General features: G+C 42.2%; 1 protein-coding gene, 1 long non-coding RNA gene and 2 other non-coding genes across 5 annotated transcripts; all 4 read right to left on the reverse strand.

Moving 5' to 3' along the window:
- Positions 1 to 3,962: 3,962 nt before the first annotated feature.
- Positions 3,963 to 6,292, reverse strand: LOC127480980 (uncharacterized). The gene is made up of 5 exons (XR_007908069.1): positions 5,974 to 6,292; positions 5,344 to 5,367; positions 4,841 to 4,916; positions 4,531 to 4,585; positions 3,963 to 4,132 (listed from the first exon to the last, which is right to left on the reverse strand). It is a non-coding gene; the product is annotated as an uncharacterized LOC127480980 (long non-coding RNA).
- Positions 4,205 to 4,277, reverse strand: LOC127481156 (small nucleolar RNA SNORD65). Its single transcript, XR_007908117.1, has one exon. It is a non-coding gene; the product is annotated as a small nucleolar RNA SNORD65 (small nucleolar RNA).
- On the reverse strand, positions 5,052 to 5,125 carry LOC127481162 (small nucleolar RNA SNORD49). Its single transcript, XR_007908124.1, has one exon. It is a non-coding gene; the product is annotated as a small nucleolar RNA SNORD49 (small nucleolar RNA).
- Positions 6,293 to 7,868: 1,576 nt separating the features above from the next.
- NCBP3 (nuclear cap binding subunit 3) lies at positions 7,869 to 27,855 on the reverse strand. 2 transcript variants are annotated; one of them, XM_051809727.1, is made up of 13 exons: positions 24,393 to 24,636; positions 22,670 to 22,735; positions 21,791 to 21,896; positions 20,732 to 20,857; positions 18,361 to 18,489; positions 16,276 to 16,349; positions 15,293 to 15,401; positions 14,432 to 14,531; positions 14,000 to 14,106; positions 12,636 to 12,921; positions 11,654 to 11,811; positions 10,365 to 10,529; positions 7,869 to 9,834 (listed from the first exon to the last, which is right to left on the reverse strand). In XM_051809727.1, exons 1-13 carry the CDS (start codon positions 24,543 to 24,545, stop codon positions 9,599 to 9,601), a joined length of 1,815 nt encoding a protein of 604 aa, XP_051665687.1. In that variant the 5' UTR covers positions 24,546 to 24,636; the 3' UTR covers positions 7,869 to 9,598. The 2 variants fall into 2 exon arrangements, with proteins under 2 accessions (XP_051665687.1, XP_051665688.1); XM_051809728.1 differs by lacking the exon at positions 24,393 to 24,636 and adding an exon at positions 27,684 to 27,855 and having other exon boundaries at positions 7,979 to 9,834.
- Positions 27,856 to 27,963: the final 108 nt, after the last annotated feature.

Consider the following 27,963-nt stretch of genomic DNA (forward strand, 5'->3'; position numbering starts at 1 on the left):
TCCACCGTTCTGTTAATAACAGTGCCCGACACAACCCCACACCAACAAAACATCACATGCTGTTTGCATGTGCACAAAACCCAAGAAAAACAAAGAAAATCAAACCTGCAGACACTGTCCTACAGGGTCTGGGAAAGCACAAGCAAAGGAGTAATTCAAAAATCAAAGTGATAAAGAAAACCAAGGAGAGATCACCAGCAAGCCACAGGCAGCTTTAGAAATATCGATCATTTTTTGTTTAGAGTTCGTGCTGCAGCTGTGCCACACAATTATTTTACCACAAATCATTACAAATAAAAAACTTGTTATGGGGAAAACAACAACAACAAAAAAAATCTAAGCATTGACTTGCAAAAACTGACAGGAAGTCCACAAAAAGAAAAGAAAGCACGCACAGGAAAAGTCGTGATTATTGGAGATGAAAATTTTAACGTCTCCATTTGATTAAAACAGCAGGGATTTCAAATTCAGGCTCCATAATGTGATTTTCTCATTTGTATTTTGTTCAGGTTTCAGTTCCACACAGGTGCTGGGCTGGGGGCTGTTTATTGACTCCAGCTGAGTTGAAGCTCAACACCCACCACTGAGGAGGCACAGCCAGGCTGGCAAGTCCTGAGGCTGCTGGAGAGAACCATTTTTCATACAGCATTTTTATTAAGTTTTAACTCCTTTGGCTCCTCATCCCCCTGTTTACTCCTGCTCTCTGTGTCACTGCTGTCTGCTCAGACCAGGAACACTTTGGGGCTGGAACCATCACTGCAACAGGTTTGCACAGCAGCAAAAACAGAGCCTTTGCTGGTCCAACACTAAGCAACATTAATTAGCAACTAATTAGCCAGTGACATTTTCACTGTGTGAGGGATTCTCTGCGTGGTAATGGAAGTTGAAAATCTTACTAGACAACTGGGAAGGAACCAGCAATAAACCCATGTTTCTCTAATCAATCATCGTCCAACACTGTAAAATCTCTCAATAAACACTCTGAGCTTGGTCACTGCCCCACCTTGTGGGCTCAAGCAGGACAGATGTTATTTCTCCTGTGAATTAAGAGTGCAGGAGCACAAAATGCTGATGTTCTTCAAATATGTCCTCCTGCCACGCTCTAAATCAAATCCCACCTGTAAAATTCTTACCATGTTAAGCAGTACCAGGATCAGTTCATAACATTTGGGTTAAAATTGATTTCAAGTGTAAAATTAAGGCACTAAATTACATAAACTGACAAAATAAGGTGAATGTCCTACCAGGTCATTCAATGATGTGTTAACCTTGTCCTTCTTTACAGGAACATGTGAAATGTGCTTAAGCTCTCACAGCACAGGGTCAGTTGGGTGCTAGGAACATTGCTGAGCCTGAGGAAGGCCAAAGACTCCCTTGAGTGTTTTGAGCCCTCACTCTTTGCTCAGAGTTGCTGCCTGAGGCATCTGAGAAATCATCACAAAGCATTTGCCAAGGTGGCACCTGGATGAAAACAAACCTGTAACACTTCTCCTGCATGACACTAATACCATCTTAAGTGTTCCTTGCTGGAAAACAGCAGCTCCTTTGTGCCTCAGTTCTTTCACTAATGTGAAATGAGGGAGACAAGAGCTGCAAGATTAACTGCTCTTCCATCTGCCTTCAGGAGAAAAGTAGTGAAGTTTCCAAATTAAGGACTTATTTCATTATAAAAAGCTAAGATACACAGGATATCCCTTCCTCCCTTCTAATTCAGCAGAGCCAGAACTGCCTCAGCTGAAATGGCAGCCAGCAAGAGAAAAAACTCCTCAGATTTCCATTAATAGCTGGGATATATTAATGATAGTAATTTATAGGTTTGCATGAGTGATTTTAATACTGATGTAGATACAATGGCTTTATAATACTAATCAAGAAATAATGATAACCAGCATTTATGTTAAATGTGAAGCTTGTGCTTTACAGTGAGGAAACAGAGACCAGCAGCCACGTCCCCTGTCAGCATCAAGGCCACACCACTGCTGCCTTCTCCTCCTCCATCAGGTCCAGTCACAGCATGAATTTTGGGGATAACATATAATCAGTGTGTTTTCTCTCACAAATTACCCCATGACATTGCCATCTCTCTGATTGCTAAAAGCTGTCACTTGGCCATTCTTCACTTCACTGCATATTTTATTTCTGCTTTAATCCTTTCGTCTATTTTAGATTTATTTGTGGTTGTTGGCTGTTGTTAAGTGCCAAGGGACTCCTGCCAACTGTTCTTTTAAAACTTAGAAAATCTAAATTAATTGTGTTTGAAAACCAGGGGGTTTTGTCTGTTGCTTATTCCACAACACTAAATTTTGTGTGCTCCAAATGTAATCAAAACAGAATGGGTTTTTTTCCCCTCCCATGTAACATCACAGTAGTATGTTCAGGGTATCTATTCTGTTTGAAATGCACCATATTATAACAGAAATAACACTTTTCCATTCATTTATCTTGGAAAAAAATCCAGCCTGTTGGAGGATCCCTGCTGAGGAACTCTGGTTTTGATTAAAACAATAAACAAGTCCTGCTGAAATGAAATTCATGAATAGTTAACTCTAATAGATACCAACTTGTAACCTCAAAAAACCCTGATAAATTATGTCCTGTTTACTTAAGTTTTCCCAGATCAACTCTGCTCTTTTTTAATGAGACAATTCTGACACACACTGGAAAGCAAGAACAATTATAAAAACGAGCTGCAGCAAACATTTCTTGAGCAAATTAAGCACCACACTGAATAGTCAAGCAACAATTTGCTTAGTTGTTTGTTGCCTGAGGGTACGTGGCTACTCTTAACTCCATGATCATTCATGGCCTACAGATTCTTGTTTTCAAAAGAGATGCATCCCTTGTGCTTTCTGAAAGCTTTAAAACCCTTTTTATTTCCAATGCATGTTACATGAGATAAGAAATGTCAGCATGTTCTAATACACAAGCTCTTAAAATCAGGCAAAAAGTTTTGTTTCCTTAAACACTGGGAACAGAATGTAACTCTACTTTAAGATTTTAATTAAACATTGGAGTAACCTGTTCTTCATGCTGCTCAAATACCTTCAGATAAAAAGAAACTAATTAATCCCATACAAGTTTTACATACTCCATTACCCAGACTGAATGTTTTTATTAAACCCTGTATGTATTAGTCGTGATTCTGGGAAAAATCCAGAGTAATTTACCTGCATCAGGCACCCTACTGCTTTCTGACATTTCTCTGAAAACCTGTTTTTCAGAGCACTTAACTCTTGACTTTTCAGTAAGAGCAACCTCTGTGAAATCCTACAATCTATATATTTTGCACCCCAGACAGCAGAGCCCACCTGTGCTACTGGAGGGACAGGGACACTGCCCTGTGATGCCACCAGGGCAGCCCCAAGTCACAGCATCTTCTTCCAGTCAGGAAATAATTAAAACATTCAGGTCTTTACCTGAACTACACAGGGAAGTGCAATCACAGCTTGGGCAGTCCCTGAAGTCTTATATGTGATCCAGGGCTGGAATAATATTTATGTTCTGCTGTCACTTCTTTCTTTGTCCCACCCTAAGCTCACAGCTACTGCTTTTATGGGCCAGAAGTCCCTGGGTGAAACTGTATCCCTGCTTTTAGTTTTATGACAACCTGATCTGTTCACTTTAGTTACTACAGCAAAAATATTGCCCATCACATTTTGATTGAAAACTACCATTCTGACTGTTTTGTTGGCTGTCCTGAATGGCTTTTTCCCAGCCATTTTCCCAGCAAAATTTCCACCACTTTCAAACCAGGTAACAAGATACCTTCTACCAGCTGCACAGCTGACACTGCTGTTAACCTTCTTGGCACAGAATGAGCATGTGCTCATGAGGTATTAGTTAAATTATGATGCTTAATTTAAAGTTTGAGGCCAAAATAATGAAGAAGCAGCGACCCTGGAAACAAGCTACAGAAATAGCTGAATTTACTTAATGCAGTAGTGATGAAAACAGACCCAGTGTTTTTTTGAAAGAGATCACTTTAATGTTTGTGTAATCAGGACAGTGTAACCATTGTCATTTCTTAGCACCTTCAGACAGAAAACCACTGTGTCTACAAACACCAGTCCCCAAGCTCACGTGGTTTGTTGGATTCCTTCCTCCCCAGACCAGCTGTTTGCACCATCACCACCTGTAACAGAGCAGCAGGGTTAAGGTAACCACTCCACACCATCATTAACTCATTTGTTCATGCAGGAGATATCATCAGAAAACCTTTGCTCACCACCAGTCACTCTGCCGGTAATTCCAGCAATTTTTGGTTCGTTTCATCACATGATATCTTTGGGTAAATTGATACACTTCTGGCAGAAGCAACATCTTTGTCCCTTTGCTCTACATAGTGCTGTCAGCAAAACTGCAGCGCAGGAGAGCTGCTCTTACACCTCTACTGCCTCTATTTTAGTCTAAGAAAGTGTTTTTTTGGCCTAGAACTTCATTAATTATACATTTAGAGCTAAGAATATGCAGAAACACGTTCCTGAGACTGCAGCCATGTTAAACTAAGAGCACACTAACCATTAAACTCACCCAGGAGACTCTCCTGCTCTGCTGTCTCACCACCTTCCATAGGGCTTGTGAAGAGCTGTAACATCAATGGATGGACATTAGTAACAACCAGCACATGGTAGCACAGACCTGCAAGCTATACCTAAATACAGAGTTATCAAGAATAAGTATCAGGCTTTAAACTGTAAAGAAGAGACGAGGGAAAGCAGATTGAGTCAAGCTGACAAAACACACCTATCAAGTTCCTTACAGCCTATGAAGCTCATTCATTCTCAAATTATATTTCCCCTGGCATAAAGCTCTATGTGTTCCAGTGAAATTCATTTCTTACCTTCAGATTTGGGCCATCCCAGAAGAGCAACCTGGCCCCATCCTGTTGTGTCACATCTACCTGGAAAGACCAGGTTCTGCAGGTCAAGTGGAACAGATGGGACACAAAGCTTGGTTAAACGTTTCAAGAGCGCTTTTCACAGACAGCAAAGCAGAAATAAAAGTTGCCTGATTAGTTTTAGAAGACAGATTTCTGCATGTCTGTAGCTGTATTTCAGACAGTAAGAAGGGTATCGTCAGTTCTCGCATCTGACGGCACTTCCTATTCAGGGTTATCATCATCAACAGCCAGCAGCTTCTGCACCCCATCCTTTACAAAACAGGTTGTACAATTTCCCCTTTGTGTATAAGAGGCTTTAACTCTTTAACTTGTGGGTACACGAATTTTTATTTAGCTTGCTTTAAGATGTAATTGTTACAGATTATTTTCGACTATTAGCGTTAAGTAAAGGCCTGGAACTTAACAGCTTGTGCATTTTAATAGAAAAAAAATATTTAACTTACTCTTTACTTCAAGTCATCTTCCTGCTGTGGGGATAAAAGAGAAGTATTATTAGAATACTTTTCAGCAGTAATTTTAGATTTTAAGTATAAAGTTGGTTTATACAGGAAAAAAAAAAATAAACAAACCCCCCCACCAAAACCAGACCCTCATGACCAACACTGTGCTTTTAATTCCAGTTGTGTTTCTGTTGCTATTAATCACCGAAATATTTACATCAGAAAGGTTGTAGTAGTCGACAATCCTCTCTAAATTGTTTTTAGTGAGGAAATTTATACCTAAATTTAGAATAGTATATAAATGCAGCTTGCCAGACTGCATTTACCACTAGGGCAATTTTCAAAAACTGAAATTGCAGATATTCCAATTCTGAGTTTGTAATGTCTGTTGTGCAGAAAGGGTCTGGCACACCGAAAACCAAATAAAAATAGAGATTTATTTCCTGAAACAGCGCCATAAAAATCCACGGAGGGCACTGACTGCCGCGCACCCACCACAGCAGCGTTACCCCCAGAGCCCTCACGGAGCTCCGGGCAGTGATTTCCAGCCCCTCCTCGCCGCCCGGCGGTACCTCACACACACACACAGTGCCCTCCCAGGGCCCCGACCAGGCCAAGCACCTCCTGACTTACCGAGAAGGCACATCCGCAGCTCCGGCGTGTCCCGGCCCCGGTGTCGCCTCCATGGCTGCCTGAACGGATAGCGGCCTCAGGCGCCACGCTCCCCACCCCCCCGTACAATGGTCCGGCCCAGCCCACGCGGCCCAGCGAGGCACGGCGGCCGCCACCACTGCAGAGAGCGGGGAGGGGGGCCCTCCCTTCAGCCTGCTCAATGTTAAGGGCGCCTCGACCTACACGCCGGGCCACCGCCTCTCCGCTGCCCGCCCAGCCGGCCCCCACCTGGGCCCCAAGCCCGAGATGGAGGTCACGCGCAGCACCTTCACTCCACCAGGCGCATGGATCGAAAGGGCGGGAAGCCTCCCAGCGGCTGCTTATAAAGGCTTGGGACGTACCACCCCGCGGCGGGGGGGGTGGGCTGGGCCACTCCTGCAGCCAGGCGGGGGTGCGCCGAGGCTTCCATTTCCTTCCGCGGGGCCAGGAGGGAACGTGGCGGGAGGAGCCTTGAGGTCCCCTCAGCCCCTAAAACCCGCCTTTAGGCACCACCTCGGCGCGGGGGAGAGCTGCCTTCAGCACGAGTGGGCAGGGACCTGGCCAGGCACAGCCCCACGTGGGGCAGCCAAGGCAGCACCAGCCCTTGGCGATCCGGCAGGACTGGAGAGGTCACAGTGATTCCAGACAACTTTTAATTTAGAACAGAACGGCTGTTAAAATAAAAGTTCTGTTCTCTTCACTTTATGCCATCTTGAACTGAAAATAAGGGGGTTTTGCTTTCCTTTTCCCTGTCAGGCACATCCCAACACCTTAGAAACAAACACAAACCCACCACCCTGTCAACGCCACATGTTCATTCTGCCTGAACAACTATTTATCAAAAATACACCTTTTCAAAACAAAATCCTCCTACAAGAAGGACTACTGTGCTCCTATAATTAAAATTCAGACCAGTTTTTCCTCTGAGACACAGATCCATCCAGCAAGAGCCAAAGCCAAGATTCTCCTTGCAATTTTCAACATAAGTTCATTTTAGTAAACTGCACAGATATCTCAGTGTCAGAACATTAATTTCTGCATCAAATTCTTGCAGGTGATTAATATTTGAGAATTCAGTGAAAAATCAAGAACATATTAGGTAAGGGCAAAACTTAGAACACAATTCTCTTTGCAATCTCTCCCCAGATCAAATAGATTTAACTTAAAATGTTGAGGAAAAAGCATTTGCTGAAGATTCAGTGCTCATTTTTTAATTATCAAATTCCCAGCAGCTCTTGTTCACATAACTAAGGAAGACCAAAGCTGGAAAGAATTCCTGGTATCAGCAAACACTTTTCAAGGCTCCTTTGTACATCATCAAAATGCAAACACTCAATTACAAAACCCTCTCTGTAGGTTCCCTCAACAGTAAACCCCTATTTTACGTACCTTCAACAGTAAACCTCTATTTTTCTTGCAGCTAAGCTACTGTGGTCTCAATAGCACATGTAACCCCCCTAAATCATAAATACAATAGACCTGAATAATACAGAGGCACTTTTAAGGCACTGTTTAGGACAACCTGGAAGGCAGAACTGGTGTTCAAGGTGCCTCTTTCTCAACAAAAGGCCTGTGCCTACATGGCTGTTCTTTGATTTCACACATCTATTAGTTCAGATCTTTTCTATCAGATTCTCTATTCCCATTCCCAGTTAATTTATCCTTCACCAGGCCCAAGTTATGAGTATTTACATGGAAACACAGTGGGGCACAAACCAGCTGCTGATCTTAAAAGACGTGCAAGGGTTCCCATCAAGGCAGAAGCCTGACTTCACAGACCAGTGGTATGATTCCCATCTACCACCTCCTTTCAGGAAAAGGAAAGGTCACAATGGCTTTAAAGCAGTAACACAACACAAGGTTTACTGGCAAAAAGACACTGGTTAAATAAACTTTATCAGGATCTTGAGAAATGGGTATGGTATAGGTATGGTTCTCTTGGAAAGCTTTGGGAGGGATATTAATGAAAGCACACGTTTAAAATGAGTTATTACAGTGATCAGACGTTGCAGTCATTTACTCTCAACAGTACTTTTATGAGACATTTATATATTCAATAATTAAATATAAAATCAAGGATGAGTGTCACAAAACAAGGAAATGGTAAGGCTTGAAGCCTGGTCAGCCCCCAGATTGCCCTTCTAGTCACTGTACCTTTCATTTTGCCTTTCATTTTACATGCTGCTATTCTTACACATAACAAAGCAGTAAGAAAAGTTAATTGCAGATTCCTTGCTGAAACCTCAAACCTACTTCAACTTAGTACAAAAAAAGGGGGGGGGGGAAAAAAAGAGAAAACATTTGCTTGTTAAAAAGCAGGAACTGTAGGAGATATTCATAGACATTTTTGGACTGACAGAACCGAGGAAATAGGGACAATGCAAACAAATTTTCAGACTATCAAAATGTAGCAGACGATGTTTTTGCTACCTGTTGTTTACCTGAATGTGATGTGCTGCATTATTCCTCACTTAGAATTACTGGCAACCAAAATAAATGCCCACAGGCAGCAAGAAAAAAATGGCAGATGCACACTGATCAAACCCTTCTCCTACCTAGGAAGGGAAAATGTGCAGGTAAAAAAGCTGAATGTAACAAGTCAACCATGTCCACATCCACATGTACTACACAGGAAGAACATTCAAAAGTATTGACATGAGACAGTGATCCTATAGTTTTCCTTTTCTCTTTCAGTTATATATATATAGATAAACAGCACATAGGAGAACACCACTAGAGCTTTCACCGTGGCCAACAGGAAAATTCTCACAAATATAAAAATGTATACTTTCCAACTGTTAAGAGTGCTGCAAAACATAATCCAGGTGAAATGGAAGAAATATAATTTCTCATCGTGTAAAAACAACAACAACAACGAAAAACCAACCCCCTGGGGATTTACACAATTCTCAAACATCCAACTTTGCAGTCCTGAACATCTCAATCCCTACTACAGCAGGACGTGGTATCACCAAAATAAATGAGAATTCCTTGAGAGTGGTCATACCACTGAGATACATGAAATTTAACTGTACTAAAATATTATTTAACTTGGATTTACATTCAGTGTTTTGGAGGAAGGGAATGTGATAATCCCTTCATGCTTTATCCTTGCTGGCTGCCCACCCAGGAAGCATTTTTGTTATTACTTCAAGAGGAAAGGAAAGGTGCTGGTAAGAGCCAGAAGGGCAAGGCAATGATCTTGATCATGAGCCCTGTTCTTTGGATGAAGTGTGTAAAACATTTTGTTAAAAGCCTCCATGATGAAAATATTAAGAACAAAAAGGTCTCATTAAAAATACAGGGCATTTCTGCCTCTTCTTTTAAGTTCAGAGCTCGGGGGAAAGTGTTTTGCTAGAATTAACTACAGGTTTGCTGTAATAAACATATATGACAATGCCCTACATAACACAGGGCCAACCACAGACTCCAGACAAAGGTGATTGCTTTAGGTTTCAAGTGGTTTATGCATCTCTTTTTGTATAAAAGGAACAGAGACACTTCTGGGACCTTCACTGCAGAGCCTTTGCCAGTGTCCAGCTTGTGGGCAAAGGAAATCTTGCCACACTGCAGAGTCACAATGTTGAGGGTGAGGACGTGAAACCCATCATGATTCAGAGTCTGAGCCAGAACTGCTCTCTCGGCTGATTTCGATTTGTAGGGAAGGTAAATTATCCAACCGACTCTTTTTTTGCCGAGACTGTTCTTTTTCCTTAATGAGAGCCCCCCAGACCCGCTGCAGCTCGGAATCCTCTTCCTCTGGAGAGGCCACAGAGTTTTCAGCTTTATCTGAAGTCTTTTCTTGTGTCTTCGGAGCAGACCCCAATCGGGTCCATAAATTACCTGATCAGATGAAAAACAAACATTAAAAAAAAAAAAAACAACAAAAAAACAGGACTAAGGAATTCTGGGTGAGTCAAGGAATCAAATCTTAAATTCGCTGCATCCCTTTAAACCCCTCATACTCCTTCCACCTTAATGTCTGCCATGGAACTGATTCTGCTTTGAAGCAGGAGTTGAAATTAAACTGCAGGAGGCTCAGGGCAGTCATGTTCACTGTTGCCCATTTGCAGAGAATTCTACCCACAGCACTGAAGTGCCACTGCACTCATTACACTTGTTTTAGTGCCCTGTTTTGACCACAGTTTTAAAGTGGTCCTTGACTTTTCAGCATACCTCTATAAAAATACTGCTCAGAAACATTCCCAGCTCCCACCTACAAGTATTTAGATTTCAAAGCTCTGAACAAACACTTGCCAATTTATAAGATGAATTTCACTCAGCTGAACCTCCTTCATGACTTTCTGCTGGAATCCCTCTCATACTCCAGAATCAGAGGAATTGCATTATTACACTTTCTCCACAGAACTGACCTGATTTCTTCTCTCTGGTGTCAGAGTAGAGGCCTTTCACATCTTGTTTGGGGATTCCTAACCTGCTGTGGACATCTGAGATTGGTTCCCGACGAGGAGCAGAGGTACTACTTGGAGGTTTAGTTTCTGGAGAATGTGGCCTTTTTCCCAGTCTTTGCCGCACATCTAGGGATGATTTCAGTGATTAAAATGACCAAAAACTCATGTTGCATTTACTCCAGCTCTGCCAGCTGATTTTATGCTTGTTCACAATTTGTACAACTTAAAACCACAGCATTTGTCTAGTTTCATCTTTTCTACAGTCTTCTCACTTAAGTCTTTCATAATCAGATTTCAGTCCTGGCAATGTCTGCAGTACAATTCATCCAGATTTCATTTCATTTTTGGCAATAAATTTGACACTTAATGTTTTCAGGTTGTGCTCGGTCCAAAAGATCAGAAAACTAAGTTATTCCATGGCTTGCTGCATTTCTGCTTTAGCAGCACAGCATGAGATAAGATTCCATGAAAATAAGTATATATTCAGTAATTCTTTTCAGATAACAGATACCTTGCTTTAGAATTCTAATACTTCTTGATATTTTGCAGAACAAAATGAAAACCAGAATATAAGAATCCTAAATATATTGATACTTAGCCTTTGATTTGAATCTTGCATTCTGAAGTTTGGTTTAGCCAGATGTTCCTTGTCTCACACGGGGTTCAAACAAAAATATGAAGGCAAAGGGAATTACAGAACTTTTGTGCCAACTTGTCAGAGGTCCAAAATAGGCAGAAGGGGCAAAATATACTAACAAAACTTTGACATTACACTGATACAAAAGCATATCTTTCCCTTATCAGTCAGATAATCCTCAGAATATTAAGTCAGACGTAGATGAAATCATACACACTTGAGTCAAAAAAACAACAGGCAAGTAAGCTCAGAAATAAACCCTGCCAAGTGAAAGAACATCCATATTCATGTAATACATGTTCTTTCACATAATTGTAGTTAGTGTTTCACACTGGATTTTGTGCATGACCTTCCCTCTGTGCTGTGTTTGAGTCGTACGGAATCTCTGCCTCGAGCAAACCACAAGAGACTGAGTGGGGGGACAAAGACACAAGCAAAGAAAATGGATAAAAACCAACATCACTAAATAAGCTTTCACTACAATGTATTTCATTTTTCCCCAAAGCAATCCCCAACTCAATCTCTGAGTGTGGAAAGACTGTATGAACGCAGAGCTTGTTATTTCCAGTGGAGCACAGATGTGAAATGAATATATGAAGGAGCTGACAATTACCTGATTTTACAGTGCTGTTTGGCTGACGTGGCCCAGTGCTATTCTGACGTTTCTCTTCTAACAGTAGTCTCACATCTGCAACTTTCTCTAATGATCCTTTGCTGCCAATCCTGTTTTTGATGTTACTGGTTGCTATGCTATCTGCTCGCATGGAATTCCTACAAAATAGATTTAACAGCCCTTAAATTAAATTACATTAGTACAGTTCTTAAGTCTCTTTGTAAGTAAGATTACATCACAGAAAAAAAACAGTATCAGGATTTTTCTACTGAGAAACAGAGGTAAAAACATTGCTTAGATGAGCACATGTTCCAGTCAGAATCCTGAATTTAACAGTAATCCCATGAATACTTCTGTATCCATTTCAAGGCAGGTATTGAGTTTATCTCCTTCAGGCTGTGCCTCTGGGTCATAATTCAGCACTGATGAGCAGCCTCAAAATTGTTCAAGGCCTTGACATTATTACAAAGTATAACCATACTACTGAAGGGACACTAATTAAAGTTCTTTTAATAATCTATAACATAGTTTTAATTATATAATCTATAATTTTGACTAATAAGCCCATAATGAGCATAAATTCCTTTTTGTCATCAACACTTAAGGGTTATTCTTCTTTCTGAGAAGAGAGGAAGGGGTGAAGAGGAAGGGGAAAAGAGAAGAGTTATTTCTCCCTGGCCTAGCTATGAAGTGCATGAAGTTCATTGTGGTTGTTTGCATAAATTTCTATTGATTCTACTTCAAGTTTCATTATTATCAATGAGCAGAATTCAGAGATCTGCAAAAGAAGCTGTATTTAAAATCATGTTAATTTTATTAAAAGCCTGTTTCTGGACTACTTTTTAAAATATCTACTACAAAATTACATTAAGGATTGAAAAAGCATCTTCAACAGCCTGTCTTCAAGCTTTGACAGCTCTGCCACCGATTAAAACCTGGAATGCCTTTTCACTGCAGGTTTTAAAGAGCGAGAAACCTTTACCTAATATTTTTCAGCTGTGATTCCACCTCGTCTGCATACATGGTCATCTTCATGCTTTTTTTGGGAGAGGGTGTTGATATCATTTTCAGTTCAAGATCATAGTCCATCTCATCCGAGTCAGACCCGCTGGCGCTCGACCGTCGGGCTGCGCTGCGCTCCCGGGACTGCCTGAAGGCCTGCAGCTCATCCCGGTACTCCACCACCACTCTGTCATCTTCATCCATGTCCTGATCCTCCTCCTCCTCTTCCTCCTCCTCTATAGGCTCTTCAGGAACGTTTACTAAGCCTGCAGCGAGGCAAACCCATTCTGATAAACTGAATTTTATCATCCATGTGAAGTACTTCAAAGCCGAGACACGAAGGAAACCCACCTCGCTGCAATGAGCGGTCCCTGACAAAGGAGTTTTGTAGTTCTCCAAGGCTAAAGAGAGGGAATATTTTTCAAAATATTCTAAGTGGAATCGATATTACAGAATAGCCTAAGTGGAAGGAAACTGCCACAGGACAAAAATGTCCCTGGTGTTCAGTACCTCAGAGGCCTGTCCAGGAATAAAGCTGGGCAGAGCAACTAAAACTGCCTCTTGCAGAAGGTGCAGTTCTTACTTCCTTAACTAAGCACAACAATTCCTGTGATCTTGGCAGGGCTTAATGTGCCAACTGCTGGCTCTGCAATAATCCTTTCAAGTCCTGTAAGCAGTAATGCCAAAAAGAAGGCATGTATCTTTATTATGAATTCATCACAGACTCTGATTTAAATATAAACAACTTAAATTTAGTCATCAGCAGCGTGCAGGCATCTTTTCAGAAAGCAGTACACTACCAACACATAAAATCTGCCATGAGATTTGATACAGCCATGGCTGTATTTTAACAGGCCAATCATATGAAAATTTGACACTTTCATTCCAGATTTTTATATGAATTATCTTTCTACCTTAGGGAGTAGATGAAGATATTCAAGCCTAATTAATAGAATTTTGTAGTATTTATTGTTCTATATCTCGAGATCGATTTTTCACAGAGCAGAAGAATTGATTAAGCAAGTACAACAAATTGCCCAGAATTTTGAAGAAGTCATCCCTTCTTTTTCCCCTTGATGCTCCAAGTCCCCACATCCTAAATCTGTAAAATAAAAACCTCACATAAAGAGCAGCAGCTGTTTTGGTAAGCAACGAGCAGCACAGAGTCTCTGCCTCAGTCATTCCCTGCAAACTCTTAAACGTGATTCAGATATTTTTTTTTTTTTTTTTTTTTTTTTTTTTTTTTTTTTTTGTTTAGAAAACTACCACACAACACAGGGGGGATCAGGTGAGGTTCTGCTCAAGGCCCTCCCCTTACAGGGCTGTCCCCCTGGGCCCAGTTACCTGAGTGACGGTGTTTATATGGAGGAGTCAAACCCACGTCATCCCCAATCAGTGTCCTTTTCTTTATCACATCCCGATGGATTCGGCGGGAATGGTACCTTCGTTTCCTAAACACCACAAAAAGAATGACATTCCTGTCACAGGAAGGGCACAATGACTGAGCTACACTGAGTCCTGCATTAAGGAGATGCACTTGTCACCTACTTTACCAGCAGACATATATTTATGTCAGAGATCTGTTCTGAATGTTTTAAATATAAACCTTCTTCACTTTCATGCAAAAATACTTCCTTGCAAATTCAAAGTCACGTTTATTTACACGTAAGAAGCATCTACATAAACTGAATAGAAAGAAAATCCACCAATTAAAATCACTTTAGAGTATCTTGTCCAATTACCTGCAATGTTCCAATTCCTCTGTCCAACACTCACCAAGAATTGCTAAGAATTCCTTTCATGCCTCCATAATTGGGATTGCCATATTTCATGTAGTACTGGCTCCTCCTTGCAGCTCCCAGCTCTTTTTTGTCATCTGAAAAAAAAAAAACCAACATCAATTATAGGAATTTTTCCCTCTTAGAATATCTCTTGCAGCACAGCATAAAAATAAATAACCACCCAAACAGAGAGTAAAAGTAAGGCTGAGTACATCTTACAAATCAGCATTACTTCACCCTCCTTCACGAAGGATTCAATTCTGCTGACACCTCTGAAATTTCTCCTACCACCACAGTTTTATTTGTGTCTGGAAACTTAATTCCAGGGAGACTGAGTTTCTACATATCAGCTTAACAGAGCTTTACATCCCTCTGTCACTGCTGGAGGCTCTACTTACCTTACTCACCACCTTTTCTTTCTTTATGGATGTGTCACTTCCTGCACGGTCCAGAAACTATATGGATTTTCATTTTACTCATAAATATAATTTAATATCTCAACTGTATTTAGCAATAAGTTCCACTAATACCTCATCAGCATCTCAAGTTATATCCATATTTATAAAATGTGAAATTTACCTCTTTGGAAAAGGGCATCATAAAACCTATTCCATGGTATTGGGAAGAATGCCCTGAGCCCAAGATAAAGCTTCCAGTAGAATGATTTTCATACAACTTGAACTGGATTTAATTCACACATTAAATGTGGATTTATTGTAAAACCTTAACACCCAATGGTTAGCAAAAAACTAACAGTTTTGCACATACAGAGTAGGTACTTTGAGTCATTAATTAGTCAACAAATAAAACTACAACAAGCAATTAATTCACTGTGCTTGTTAAGCTGGTCATTTACCTTTAGTAGCAAATCTCATGAATAGCTTGTTTCCTTTAGCCAGTTTATTGGCAGGGCGAAGATCATTACGCAGGAGAGAATCCTCTTCTACTTGGGAGAGGGCATCCAACTTTGGGGGCAAAAAAGGTATTTTGGACTCAAAAATAAAATTACTGTTGAACGAAAATGGATTGCTTGCAGAGAAGCAATCAACTGATTATTAAGAAAGTTACTTTTCAACTTATGTTCAAGGTGAATTTTTAACATAAATTGCCCTGAAAATTTAAAACCTTTCCTTCTCTTGCTTCATAACTTTATCTCAGATTATTAAATCCAGTAATTGTCAAGTGACAATTGTCAAGTGACATATTACTGACTGAAATGCAGAAAATAAATAGCACAACTTGGACACTGAAAAAATGGATTTTTTTTGCTCGTTTCCTATCTAAATGGCTTTACTACGAGGTTCTCACGCCCTCACACAATGACTAAAAAGCTTTCTTTTTCATTTATAGCTGCTTTACAGAAACTAAAATTCAGACTCCTGTGATGTATGAGTGTTCACTGAGCCATTCCTAAAGAAAATACTAATCACACCTATTATATACTCAGCCAGTGAAGATTAAATTACTTACAGGACATCAATGTGTATGCTGATTCCCACAGATCTATGGACAGCCTAAATCCCATTTGTCTCTTTAAGCACTGCCTTCACTGCTGAAAGGTCACTGCCTTCCATCACTGTTCTTTCATTGCCTCCTCTCAGCAGAAAAGAGCAGCCAGACTCGCTCTCACCCACTGGATGCTTCAAAATCTGCCTCCACAAAACACTCTCACATTGGTGTTATCACCAACAGCACACCTGCACCTCCTCTCATTCCCCATCTCACTTACTTTGATGACTGTGAATTGCAAACTTACATGGTTAAACCTGCAATGCTGTGAAAACTTTACACCAGTGAGAGCAAAACCTTTCTGAGTTTTCACTCCCCTTCTGTACTGACCTCCACGTCACTTGGGTTGTCATCCTCAACCTCGCCTTCTTCTGTCTCGTCATCAGAGCTTTCCTCCTGTTTTTCTAAGACAAATTATGGGGAAAAAAACAAACAAACTCCATTTTAGTGCTTCAGCCCCATTTGATCATGATTGCCTGCATCCTCTGAAATCAACCTGAAGGTGTTTTTCCTTTCTCCTCTGCAGCCTAGAGAATGATCAAACCAGCAAATGCCTCCGGACATGAGAAGCACTCGTGAGCCCCTGTGCAGAGAACTGCCTGCAGCACACATGGATTATTAATTTAATTCTCTGAAAGCAAATGAAACTGCACTGCATTTTCAGGGTATGGCAGAGATCAGCAAGGCCACGATGCTGAAAGCCCATTTCCTTCAGTCTCCCTTTAAAATTCCACAAGTATCTAGAAGTATCCAATATAACAGTGTAAAACAGGTTAATCGAGAGCTTAGAGGTTTCTGAGAGAGAAGGAGGAAAAAAACCAACCTTAGTGACTTAATTTTGATGTGAAATAACTAAGAGTGCATGCTTACAGAACTACTAAAATTGTGAGATGCTTGCACAGATTTTTGGGTTTCTTTTTTGCTCAGAGTTATACTGGTTTTTTTATTAAAAAAAAAAAAAGTAGTGAATATGGACAGCTATCAACATATACCAATACCACTTGCAAAGATCTGAAAGTACTTCACAGACATCAGACTAAAAAAACCCCCTCTTTTATACTTCAGAGTTCCTTACATCTCATCCAACTATAGACTTGAAAACCTAAAACAGAGAGCAGCAGCTGTTCAAAAGATCCTGAAAATATTCCCAAGTGAAAAGAGTAACACTTTTAAAAGAGCACAATTAACCAAACTACCCAAATTCAAACCTGAATAATTAAGGTTCATCAGGGACAGTATTCATGTACTTTCCCCCCCCACAAATTAGAAGCTTCTCATGCTTCTCACAGTAAAGATTGGTCTCTTGCTTCCCTAAATGTCTAAATAGTCCTCAAATTCCTCTCCTAAAAACAGGAATGTAACCAAGCCAGATTGCTCCAGTGTATCTGTATGCATCTCACACCTTAAGATGTAATTGAACAGTCTGTACTTTATCTAATATCCCACTTTTCCAGATGAGCAGGAGTAATTTAGATGACAGTTTTTATTTTCAGATGTGGTGTGATGATAATGTAATATGTAATTCGCAGCAAACAAGATTAAATATATATATTCAGGCTCCACTTAAGCAAGACAGTGCCTAGTCTCCAAAACCTTCATAACAAGTCTTACTTGAAGCATTATCAACATCTGCCCCCAAATTAAAGTCACATGGATGGTTGAGGAGCCACTGCATTGTGGAGGAAACAAGAAAAGGGGGTGAGTTAGAAGGATCCACTTGGAATCACAAAAATGTCTCACACCAGCCCAAGAGCAAGAGAGTCCTCGGGTAGCAAAAGGCTGATTTTACCTTACACACACAAGAAAGTAAAATAAATTTACAGTTCAGGCATTCAGGTACCAGATTTATCATGACACTGAGATGTACTTTTGCTGCTTTGCTCTTTTGTAACCAATCTTTTAGTGCTTCTTTCTTAAAAGTATAATGGCCAAATTTAGAGAAGATCCACAGGGTGGAGAAGTGATACACTGTCACGTTGGTGTGAAGGATGTACTTAAAGGATGCTGGTGTATCAAAAAAGCAATCAACTGTGGCATTTCAAAAATAGCACATTTTCTCACACCTGCTTTTTCCACACTTAGAATCCATCCTTTTACTGCCTTTGTACATCACACAGACTTATTTCTGTGCAACACACACCACTATAAATACCAGATCTGAGTATGACCCTGCATCCAACATGTTCAGTATCGACTGAATTACTGCTTTTGGTCCAGTTCCAACCCACCTTTTAAGAAGCAGCTTCTTCAAAAGGTTTCCAAGATGAAAGCCTTTTTTAAAGTGGCAGAATACATTTACCTGAAACTATATGATAGAAGCTCCTTCAGTAATTTAGATTATGCAGTACCCCAGCATAAGTTTAAAGTTTCATTGATTTAATGAGATGAAGTCTATATATGGATATCTCCATCTACCTTTCTTGGTTTTTTCAGCTGTCTTCTCTTCATTGTTTTCTCTGGTCTTTGTTTTCTCCTGATCAGGCAAGGAACTCATATTTATTAGAGCCCGTGTTGCTGTTACTTCATCAAGCCAGACCACGTTACCTGTGACAGATGTAAACACACACAGAACCCAAATGCAGTCTTTGTAATCCAGCAGCCACATTCCCTGCCCCACTGCAGGGGAATTGCTGACAGAAGCTCAGAAATGCTTTTCTGTGGTGCCATGACAGAAGAGGCAGCAGATACACCTCTTGCAGGGAAAGTCACATTCTTTAACACACTCAATAAGCTGGACAACACGGAATTTTCAAGCATATTACAAAACACAGCAACTGATGAAAACCAAAATCACTGAAATGCACAACCACAGATATTAGAGGCTTCCTGAGCACAGAAATCAGGGTGCTGAGTGGGGTCAGTGTACTCATGAATGTGTTACCACACAAATGTGATTAAGGGAGCAGCAGGGGGGAGGAACTGAAGCCTCGATTTTTTTTTTTTTTCCCTTTGGCAACTTCACAGAACCTTGGACTTTACTGTGGAATTCTGTTAATCTTTTCCAAAAAGCAGGAAAATAGGGGAAAATAAGAGAGTCTGCTCAGGCCCTTTGCACAGATTGTCGTGTACACAGGTCAACATGATTCAGTACGTGCCTTGTACCTGTCTTAAGTACCAACAGATAGTACTAAAATATAACCTATTGGGCCAATTAAAAGCACTTCATAGATGAAGTTGAAAGAGCTAAAACTGCTTAGAAACAGGATTTGAACAAAAGCTTTCTGCACGGATGCACTTGGTGCAAATACAGCAACAAATGTCACTGCTCTGCTGTTAAGTAGAGTGTAATCAGATATCAAGAAAACTACAGAGTGACCCAAAATAAAAGATTCTCTTCAGTTACTCAGACAAGATTTACAAGGTGAAGAACACACAGATATTAACTGCAATGAGTAGTTAATAACTTCTCTCTTTTTTTTTTTTTGCCTGCCTCTTCTTCTCATCTCCAAATTTTCAAAGCCTTTATCATTTAACATTCATCAGTTTGAAACACAGCACACTGTGGAAGTGCACCTTTGCAGTAAGTCACCTTGAGATGTAATTCAGTCGGGAACATTAAAGTTTTTGCCATGCTGTGATGCAAATCTATGCTGAAAAGACAAAGCCTTTATCTTTTCATCAACTGTAGCTGGCATGCTAACTCAGATACAGCATGAAAATTAATCACTAAAAAGATGTGTTCTAACCATAACTGGGTAAAGTATTGTTACAACTCTGAAGTTTGCATTTTTGGACTGGAAGTTCACTCTGGTTCCACGTTAAATTTATTCATGTAGCATTTAAGAAAAAGGAAAGAGACAATCTTAGAAATGCAGTCTTGGACAGAGAGTTAAGCTGTGCACTTCCAAGCTTGTGCATCCCCATAGATCCATCTAGCAGTTCTTTACTGCAATTGTCCACCCAGGGTTTATTTGGTTTCAAATCTTCTATCAGCTTGTGCCAGTGCATCAAGCTGTCACATACAGTGACTTCAAAGTTATCAGTGTTTTGGAGAATACCATATATTTCGTCTTGCATTTGAACATAACTCCTTCAGGGTCATTCCAGGGAAACCCTGCTGCTAATTCTCAGGTCTCAGCCACGCTTGTCAATAAAACAGTTTCCAGCAATCCACTGGAAAACCTGCACTGGCTCCCATTTCTTTTTATATGATTTCAGTTACAGGATTTCTAGCTACATGACAATCCTTCCAGTTCCATGATCCCAACTGTAGCTCTTGTACAGCCTTCACTGTCACTGAAGAAAGCACAGCTGTTAACCACAACCACCTTTTATCTTGCTGGCAATCTCCCTGCAGGCTCACCCCCCAAAACAGCCCTTGCCATGTGCAGGTACATTCCTTTTCCGATCTATGTAAATCACATGCAGCTGCCATCTCCTTCCACCCACCAATTTCTCCTCGAGCCTGCACTGCACAAATATGGCAACAAGTCTCCTCCTTCAGAGCACAGAACCATCCCAACCTGCCCAACTGCACAGCTCAATCACCTTCTCTCAGATCTGCTGTTTACGTCAAGACGGAAGCAGAACGTAATTTTAGACCTTTCACTTCTTCCACTTAGAGAGCTGCAAGTTATTCTGTGCTGTCTCTTCCCAATAATAGATAGTGGGTTTGATTTCCACCATGTTATTAATTCTTTCCTTCTACATCTCTTCTGACTAAGGCAGACAGGGAAACTGAGACAAGCAAAGATATGTGACTCTGAAAGCCACTGAGACATCTGAGGTGCAGCTACGACCAGTATGAGAAAAAACAGTAAGAATTACAAAGACTCTGTTTACTTACATGATGTGTCATCCAACCACTCTATATGAGCAGGAGGATACTCTTTGAAATAGGCAAAGATGTCCTGTGTACTCATCTCATCCACTCCACAAATGTAAATTGTGTCTAGTCTCACTTTAGGGATTGCTACAAAGAGGAAGAGAAACAAAACTGATACTTATTCTGATCTTGTGTATTAGTAACACATGGGCTTACAAAGCAAAACATTTTAAATAAGTTAAAGGGAAGCTACTTGATGTTTGATGTGCCATTCTAAATACGGTAACTTGATTTATTCTTCCAACCAATGCAAAACTTTAATAAATTGAGCATTAAAAGAGGTTACATTACAAGCATTGGTAGATGCAGGGACTGCACAGCAATCAAACTGCCTTAAAAAGATATTTTTCTCCTTGAATACTAACACAGTGTTATCATGAAGTATCAGAGAGCCAGAACACTAACAAGGCAGTGCACAAAGCACTTCCATGACCTGATGGAGAGCTGTAACAGGCCACAGCTTAGCACGTCCAAGCTGCCAGCTGGAAAAAAAGCCTGGAGAACTAACTGGGTGCCAAAAGCACCAATCTGTTGTGCTCACATCTCCTGGCTGATCTGCCTATATCCCAACATGCCCAGCTTGCCATCAGTGCAGCTTCACTGTGGGTACAGCACAGAGTCTGATCTCCCTGTGCACAGGACACGGAGTCCTCCACGTGCACACACACAGCGCTCCAGGGCTGGTCTTCCAAGGAATTTAAAGATTCTCAAAGCAGCACTGATCCAGGAGATGAATCCTGGACATGTAGCACTAGGTGCTGTTCCCAGGTAGTAAATAAGGCACACAAAAATTGCCCTCTTCTTTCTGGGGTTGGTAAAACAAGGAGTGAACTGAAAACTGTCAAGTAGGTTTAAAAAATAGTGAAATTAAAATGAAAAGGTGGGAAAAAAAAAACACCAAAGTGATTTCTCTTGGCAAAACCTCTGGGAAAGCAGGAAATATAGGATAAATCAAGTAGAGGTACTGTGAGGAAGTAAACAAAGGGATCTTTTCTCCTTGACTTTTGGATGAACTCGTACCTTTCTTCATCATGTCCCGATCCAGCGCCACATTCCTTTGGGCGAGATTCACTTCGGCTCGAAAATGAAAGCGTTTTGCTCTTTGTTCCTTCTTCTCAATTGCTTCCTGCAAAACACAAAACAATGCAGTCAAAACAGGAATCACAGCAGCACTCTAAACAAATTGCACTGAAGGGCCAGATACTTAAAACCCACCAGCCGGCAACGACCTGGATTAATAATTTCATTAATTATGGAGAGACCTGTGAGTTTCAGAATGTAGGAGTAATTCAGTAAAACATTTCTGTGCCACAGAATAGTTTTAATGTAGGTCCAGCAACAAAAGGGGAACCAAGATGCATGGAAAGCAAGGTATCTTGGACTCCATGATGGAACAGTAACATTACCCTTTCCTCCCCAACAAAATGTAAAAAGGCTGTGCTCAAAGAGAAAAAAAAAATCTCTTTTAAAAGAAGTATTTCCACCACAGGAAAAATTCATTTTTTAAGATTATAGAGGTTTTTCCCTATCTGTTTTTTAAATATATACAAAAATGTAAAGTTGTCTCTCTGAACATGAATTTAAAAGCTGGCTATAGAGATTTTATTTAGACTGGCAACTCAGGCTCCTTTTACGTAGCTCATGAGCAACAGCCTGTGTGGATCTTGTGCAATTTTGGAAACTGAGAAGCTCCTTGTTCCACAGATTTTATTAGGAAGCATTATAGGTTTTGGATCTTAGTAACTGAAGTCAGATTTGGAACATAAACTGTGATTCATGCCAGCTATCTGAGCAGGAGGTAAAGCCTTTGTGCATGTTGAAGAAGAAAGAAATGAAATGGTTCCTCCCTTCCAGCAGTAAAAATGAAAACATGTTCAAGAGCCATAGCACAAAGATTACCTTGGAGGTTACATCTATTCCAGTAATGAAACTTCCAGCTTTGTTTTCATATCTCCTACTAGTGTCCTGAAACAAAGCAAAATGCTGATGAAATCTCAACGAACCCCGAAAGCAACACATTTGTTATACTGAAAAAAACCTGACCATTTCTATGAGAAATACATCCTCTTTTCCTTGATCCAAGCTACATCCCTAGACAGACAGGCACACAAGCAAGAACCTTCTCTGATGTCAGTGAAAGTAAAAGTACATGAGCTGAACCAAAAACTTCCTTTACTGTAAGGATTCTTTCCTTTGATAAAATTTAGTATCCATGTCACCTGCTGCCAAAGTTTTTACTTTCTCTCAGCAATACAGGGGAAGTCGTCAAATATCCTTCCTAAATAAGACTTGCACAATATTGGTTTTGGGTATAATTTCCCTGTAAAACACGAACAGATTTAGCAATGATACCCGACTCCTGAAGTGTCAGTTTGAAGCTTTTACTCTCAAACATTCAGAACACAAAGCCACATCTGTAAGTTTTTATTCCTAACCATTATTTCAAACCCAACTTCCGAATAACGAGGTGAAACGTTACTGGATAAAAATGGAAAACGATAGGGGGAAAAAAATTACAAGTTTCCCATCCATCAGACAAGACTGCTGAATTCAGAGATGTACTCAATCCCACAGCCCCTGCACCAGTGATCCAATTCTGTCCCCTCCATTGCTTGCATATGTACAAATGGCACCTCTTCACTCTGACACACTCAGGACCATCACCTGGCAAGAGTTTGTGGAGCCTTTTTTAGGAGTAAACGTGTTATTTGCACTTGTGCTGCCATAATTATTTTGGCTAAAGGACCGTTTTTAGATGCGAGTTAGTCTCAGTTTAGAAACACCAGAAAACACATTCCAACCACTTTTCTTAGTAAGAGCATCAAAGTTCGCCAAATGTTTAGAGTTACTAGAAAAAGTAAGGCAAAATAAATGTTATTTTTAAAGTTGAAAACCCCCACTGTCTGAGCTTGACTCATGGAGCACGAGGAAGTGCAGCAGGGTGCTGTCTCGGGCCACATGTTCGCTAGGAGCACAAGCACGTTGGCAGACCGGCTAATTAAAGATTAGTTTCTAAAGCAATTTCCAAGAAGTTTGGAGAGCACAAGACTACTTAAGGTTTTAGAACAGCGACCCATTTTTCGCTAGTGAACCTAATCCTAACTAAAACTTGTACAGAAACAACTCGCAAGAATGAAAAAGTGAACAAAACAAACAAAAAAAAAAAAACAAAAAACAAAAAACAAAAACAAACAAAAAAAAACAAAACAGAAAGGAAACCCTCAAACCCCGCTGACCAGAGCCCACCGTCCCAGTGGCTCCAGCCCAGCTCTCCCGCGGTCAGTCGCTGTTCCCTGCTCCAGGTATTGCCTGTGTTCCCTCTGCACTCTCTCTCCCACCCACAGAGTCCTCTGCACCCCTCAACTGCACCCCAAACCCCGTTCTCGGCAGCCTCCTTTATTCCTTTCCTTCCCACGCACATCCCGCCCGTTTCCTCTTAGGACTCGTCCCCACGCTCCCCTCGGGCACCCCCCAATCCCCTCCCGCTCTCCCTCCCGCTCCCGCCCCGTGTCCCCGCTTTCCCCACGAGTGCCCCCCCAAACGCCCTCACAGACCGCTCACCCCCACCCCGGCACCCCCCGCCCCGGGCGCTGCCCCCCTGCCCACACCTCGCGCCCCTCACCGGGATGAGCTCCCGCAGCGAGCGCCTCACGGGGATGGTCTCCAGCTCGCCCTCCTCCACCTCCATGGGCTCGGGCTCCGCGCCGCGCGGCTCCGCCGTGGCCGCGCTCGCCTCCGCCTTCACCGAGATCCGCAGGCCCCGCACGGCCGCCATGGCTCCGCCGGGCCCGCCCTCAGCGCGGCCAGCGAGACGAGCGCGCCGAGGCACAGAGCGGCGGGGCGGGCGGGGCGAGCGCCGCGGGAGCGGCACCGAGCGCCGGGGCGGGCGGAGCGCAGCGGCACCGGCAGCGGGCGGAACGGAGCGGGAACGGAGCGGGAACGGAGCGGGAACGGAGCGGGAACGGAGCGGGAACGGAGCGGGAACGGAGCGGGAACGGAGCGGCACCGGGCGCTGCGGGGCCGGCGGGGCCGGCGGAGCGTCGCCCGCAGCCCAGCGCACCTCCAGCCCGGCGGCCCCCGAGCCCAGGGCACCCCCAACCCGGCGCACCCCAGCGGTGCCCAGCGCGCTCCGAACCCGGCGGGCCCGCAGCCCGGGGCACCCCCGGGGCCCGCGGAAGACAGAGCCCGTTCGAGGCCAAAGGGTTCAGGGTAGAGAACGACCACAGCTCCGGGGAGGGTGGCACCGCCACCGCGTACCCCCAACCCCGAGGAAAGGCACACGGTGAGGGGAGAAACACACAACCAGGTGGGGATTTACAGCCCTGATCTAAGTCCCTCCGTGTATTAGTGTAGGAAGCGGAGCTTCCTGCAATGATCTATTTTTTTTAACTATCTGAACTTTTACAACATTCAGTTTTCCCCTCCGCTCCATACTAGTGGAATTTTACATCTCTGATAAAATCGAACTAATTCCCAGCTCGAAGTTCTCCGAAGTGTTGTGTCCCATTGTGCTGGGGCTCAGTCATTCTCTTTGTCACCTTGTCCCAAGGTGTTCAGGCTGTTCCAGGAGAGGCCTGTGGCCTAAATAAACCACATGGTTTTATCTGTTCCCATGGGACAAGTTCTTCATTTCCCAAATTACACTAATCAGCTCCATCCCCCCGCACACAGCAGACCAGAACCCTGTCCTAGCTGAGGGTTTGCTCCTGCCTTGGCATCATTATTTCCCCATCCCTGGCTTGAGACCACAACTAACAGGCTCCACAGCCACATCTCATCATCACTGTGAATTACCATCACACAGAGCCAATTCCATTAAGAATTCCAAATATTCCTCCAGCTGCAGGACCCTTCCCTCCTGTTCAGGCTGCTCCATTTCTTAATTCTGCACATTTTTCCAAACAAAAACCCACTAGTCCATCCCTTACATTACATCACTTTCCCTCTGAACTGACAGTACTTCCCAAATTTTGACTTTGTTATGCAGAAATTTTCCTGCTGGCAGCATAAAAGCTCTCCTCCCTACACAAAATCCAATAGCTCATTCCACTCATCACTCACTCCAAGATTATTTAAGTCTCTGCAGAGCTTTTTATGCAATAGCTCATGTCACCTGCGTTCCATTTGGTGCTGACATCACACAGCAGCACCTGACACAGGTGATACTTCCAAGCCAGGTGTGAAGAGTTATGGCAGAGACCACACACACATAAGAGGAACAAAGAACAGGAGTAAACAGGACACAGACACCTCCTGTGAGCAGCTGAGTCTGAACTAATTGCAAGAGGAAACACATTTCTATGGCAGAAACTCTATTTCTTCAGGTCATAGGGAAAAGAAACCAAAAGATGAAGCTTCTCCTCCTTTAGCTTTAGTTTTATAAGTAGGATGGAGTATTGCCATGTGATCTAGACCAGATTTACAAAGCCAAACCCTTCAAGGAATGGTTGGGGCTGGGTTCCATGACTCTAGGTGACTTTGCACTGCTGTCAGCAGAGAGCAGATGAAGCCTCTGGCTCACCCAGGTGTTTCCTTATTTTGTTTTAACATCCCCAAATGTCACCTCAGAGAGAATGTTGCTGTACTACAGTGCTTGGCACATGGCAGCATTTCGAGGCTCAGTCATTGAACTCAGCAAGGGATTTTCTACTGATTAACAGCGGCTTTAGACTGGTTGCCAAAATTTTAGAGCTTCTTAGGAAAAAATAAGCTCTGGTAATTGGTAGGGTCAATAAAATCAGGAGAGGAAAACCAAACCTGGATACCAAGAGGGCTTTTACTGCCAGGTGGGTGAATAGAATGTTTTCACAAGATTTTACAACTTCTTTCAGAATCTTGTTATTAACAGTGAATTCTTTAGAATTACAACTGATTTAGTTTTATTTCTCTCAGACTGTGCCTCAGAGCTCTGTTTTTCTCTCACATTCCTCTTGGGCAATGCCTCTGCCTCTGAAAGTCCACCTGAACTCAAAATGTTCCTTTTTTTCCAAACCTGTAGGAAGCAGGTTTGGGCAGAAGGGCTCTACCTTATTGTAGCCTTTGTGCAGCAAGGGTGGGTTAAGGGTAATAAACTACTGAAGGGTTCAGTGGTTAAATATGGGAGGGAAAATGAATTTGGAAAAGGCTACCAGTCTTTATCAGAAACGCTAAGAAAAGGCTGTTACAAATAATGAAGGTCAGAAAGTGACTGTAGAAGGAAAGCTGTTGATGCCCCATCCCTGAAAGTGTTCAAGGCCAGGTTGGATGGAGCTCTGAGCAACCTGGTCTAGTGGAAAGGGTCCCTGCCCATGGCAGGAGGGCGGAACGGGATGATCTTTGAGGTCTTTTCCAACCCAAACCATTCTGTGATTCTATCAAATCATTCCAGCATAAAAATACAAAAAAGAGCGGTTTAGGGCAGGAGCGTTGTTCGTTTATTGGTTTTGACCACCAGAGGGAGCTCCTGCAACAGGATTCCGAAAGTGAGAGAAAATCAAACCTGATGGAAAACTCCACTGATTCTTGTAATTTTGGGGTTCGGCTGAAAGCAGGAGATGGGGGTACACGGATGGGAACTGGAAGGGAGGGAAGAGAAAGAACAGTCTGTGGGTCCTCAGTCAAAAAGAGACTTTTTTGCCGAGGTCTGGCAGGAGTCAGAGAAATGGTGAATTTTGCCCTGGTAAAAAAGTCCTGATTGGTTCCTTTGTTTGTTTGTTTGAAGCCTGTGAACACTGAACAGAATGGACACGTGTTCTTGCGGATTTTATTTAACTCTCCTGATGTCCTGGGCTCTTAACAAGGATCTGCAGGTTTTCAAACCTGTGAAGAACCCAGGCATGGAAGTGTGTGTGCTATTTCTGCAGCTGGCTCCCAAACCCCACACATCACCAGGGAAACTGGGACTCTGGCTTCCGAATAGATTATGACTTCCTACCTACAGTCCATCTGGAGAGGGAACAGGATCAGCAGAGGAAGGATGTTCATTTGTGAAACCATTGGATAAGCTGAAGTTAAGCACCTGGTGTTTTCTTATGGATTTGATGAACCACAGGCTCCCACCTGTAGGACAGAATATTTTCTCACTGGGATGTTGTGAGGGTTAATACAACCCTGGTTACCTGACACAATGCCAAAGTCCCATCCTTCAGGAGACAGTTGCAGGGCTCCAAAGTGTCCTACAAGGAAGCAAGATGCTGTGAGGCAGGAAAGAGCAC

This window comes from Manacus candei, unplaced genomic scaffold (assembly GCF_025592945.1).
Source record: "Manacus candei isolate 608988 ecotype Guabito, Panama unplaced genomic scaffold, ASM2559294v1 h1tg000076l, whole genome shotgun sequence".
Classification (NCBI taxonomy): Eukaryota; Metazoa; Chordata; class Aves; order Passeriformes; family Pipridae; genus Manacus; species Manacus candei.

Coding starts and splice junctions, on each gene's coding strand:
- NCBP3 (XM_051809727.1), bottom strand. CDS start 24,545: ATGGCGGCCGTGCGGGGCCTGCGGATCTCGGTGAAGGCGGAGGCGAGC. Junction 16,350..18,360: donor AGCTGAAAAAACCAAGAAAG/GTAGATGGAGAT, acceptor AATTTGTCTTAG/AAAAACAGGAGGAAAGCTCT. Junction 14,532..15,292: donor CATGAGATTTGCTACTAAAG/GTAAATGACCAG, acceptor TTTTTTTTTCAG/ATGACAAAAAAGAGCTGGGA.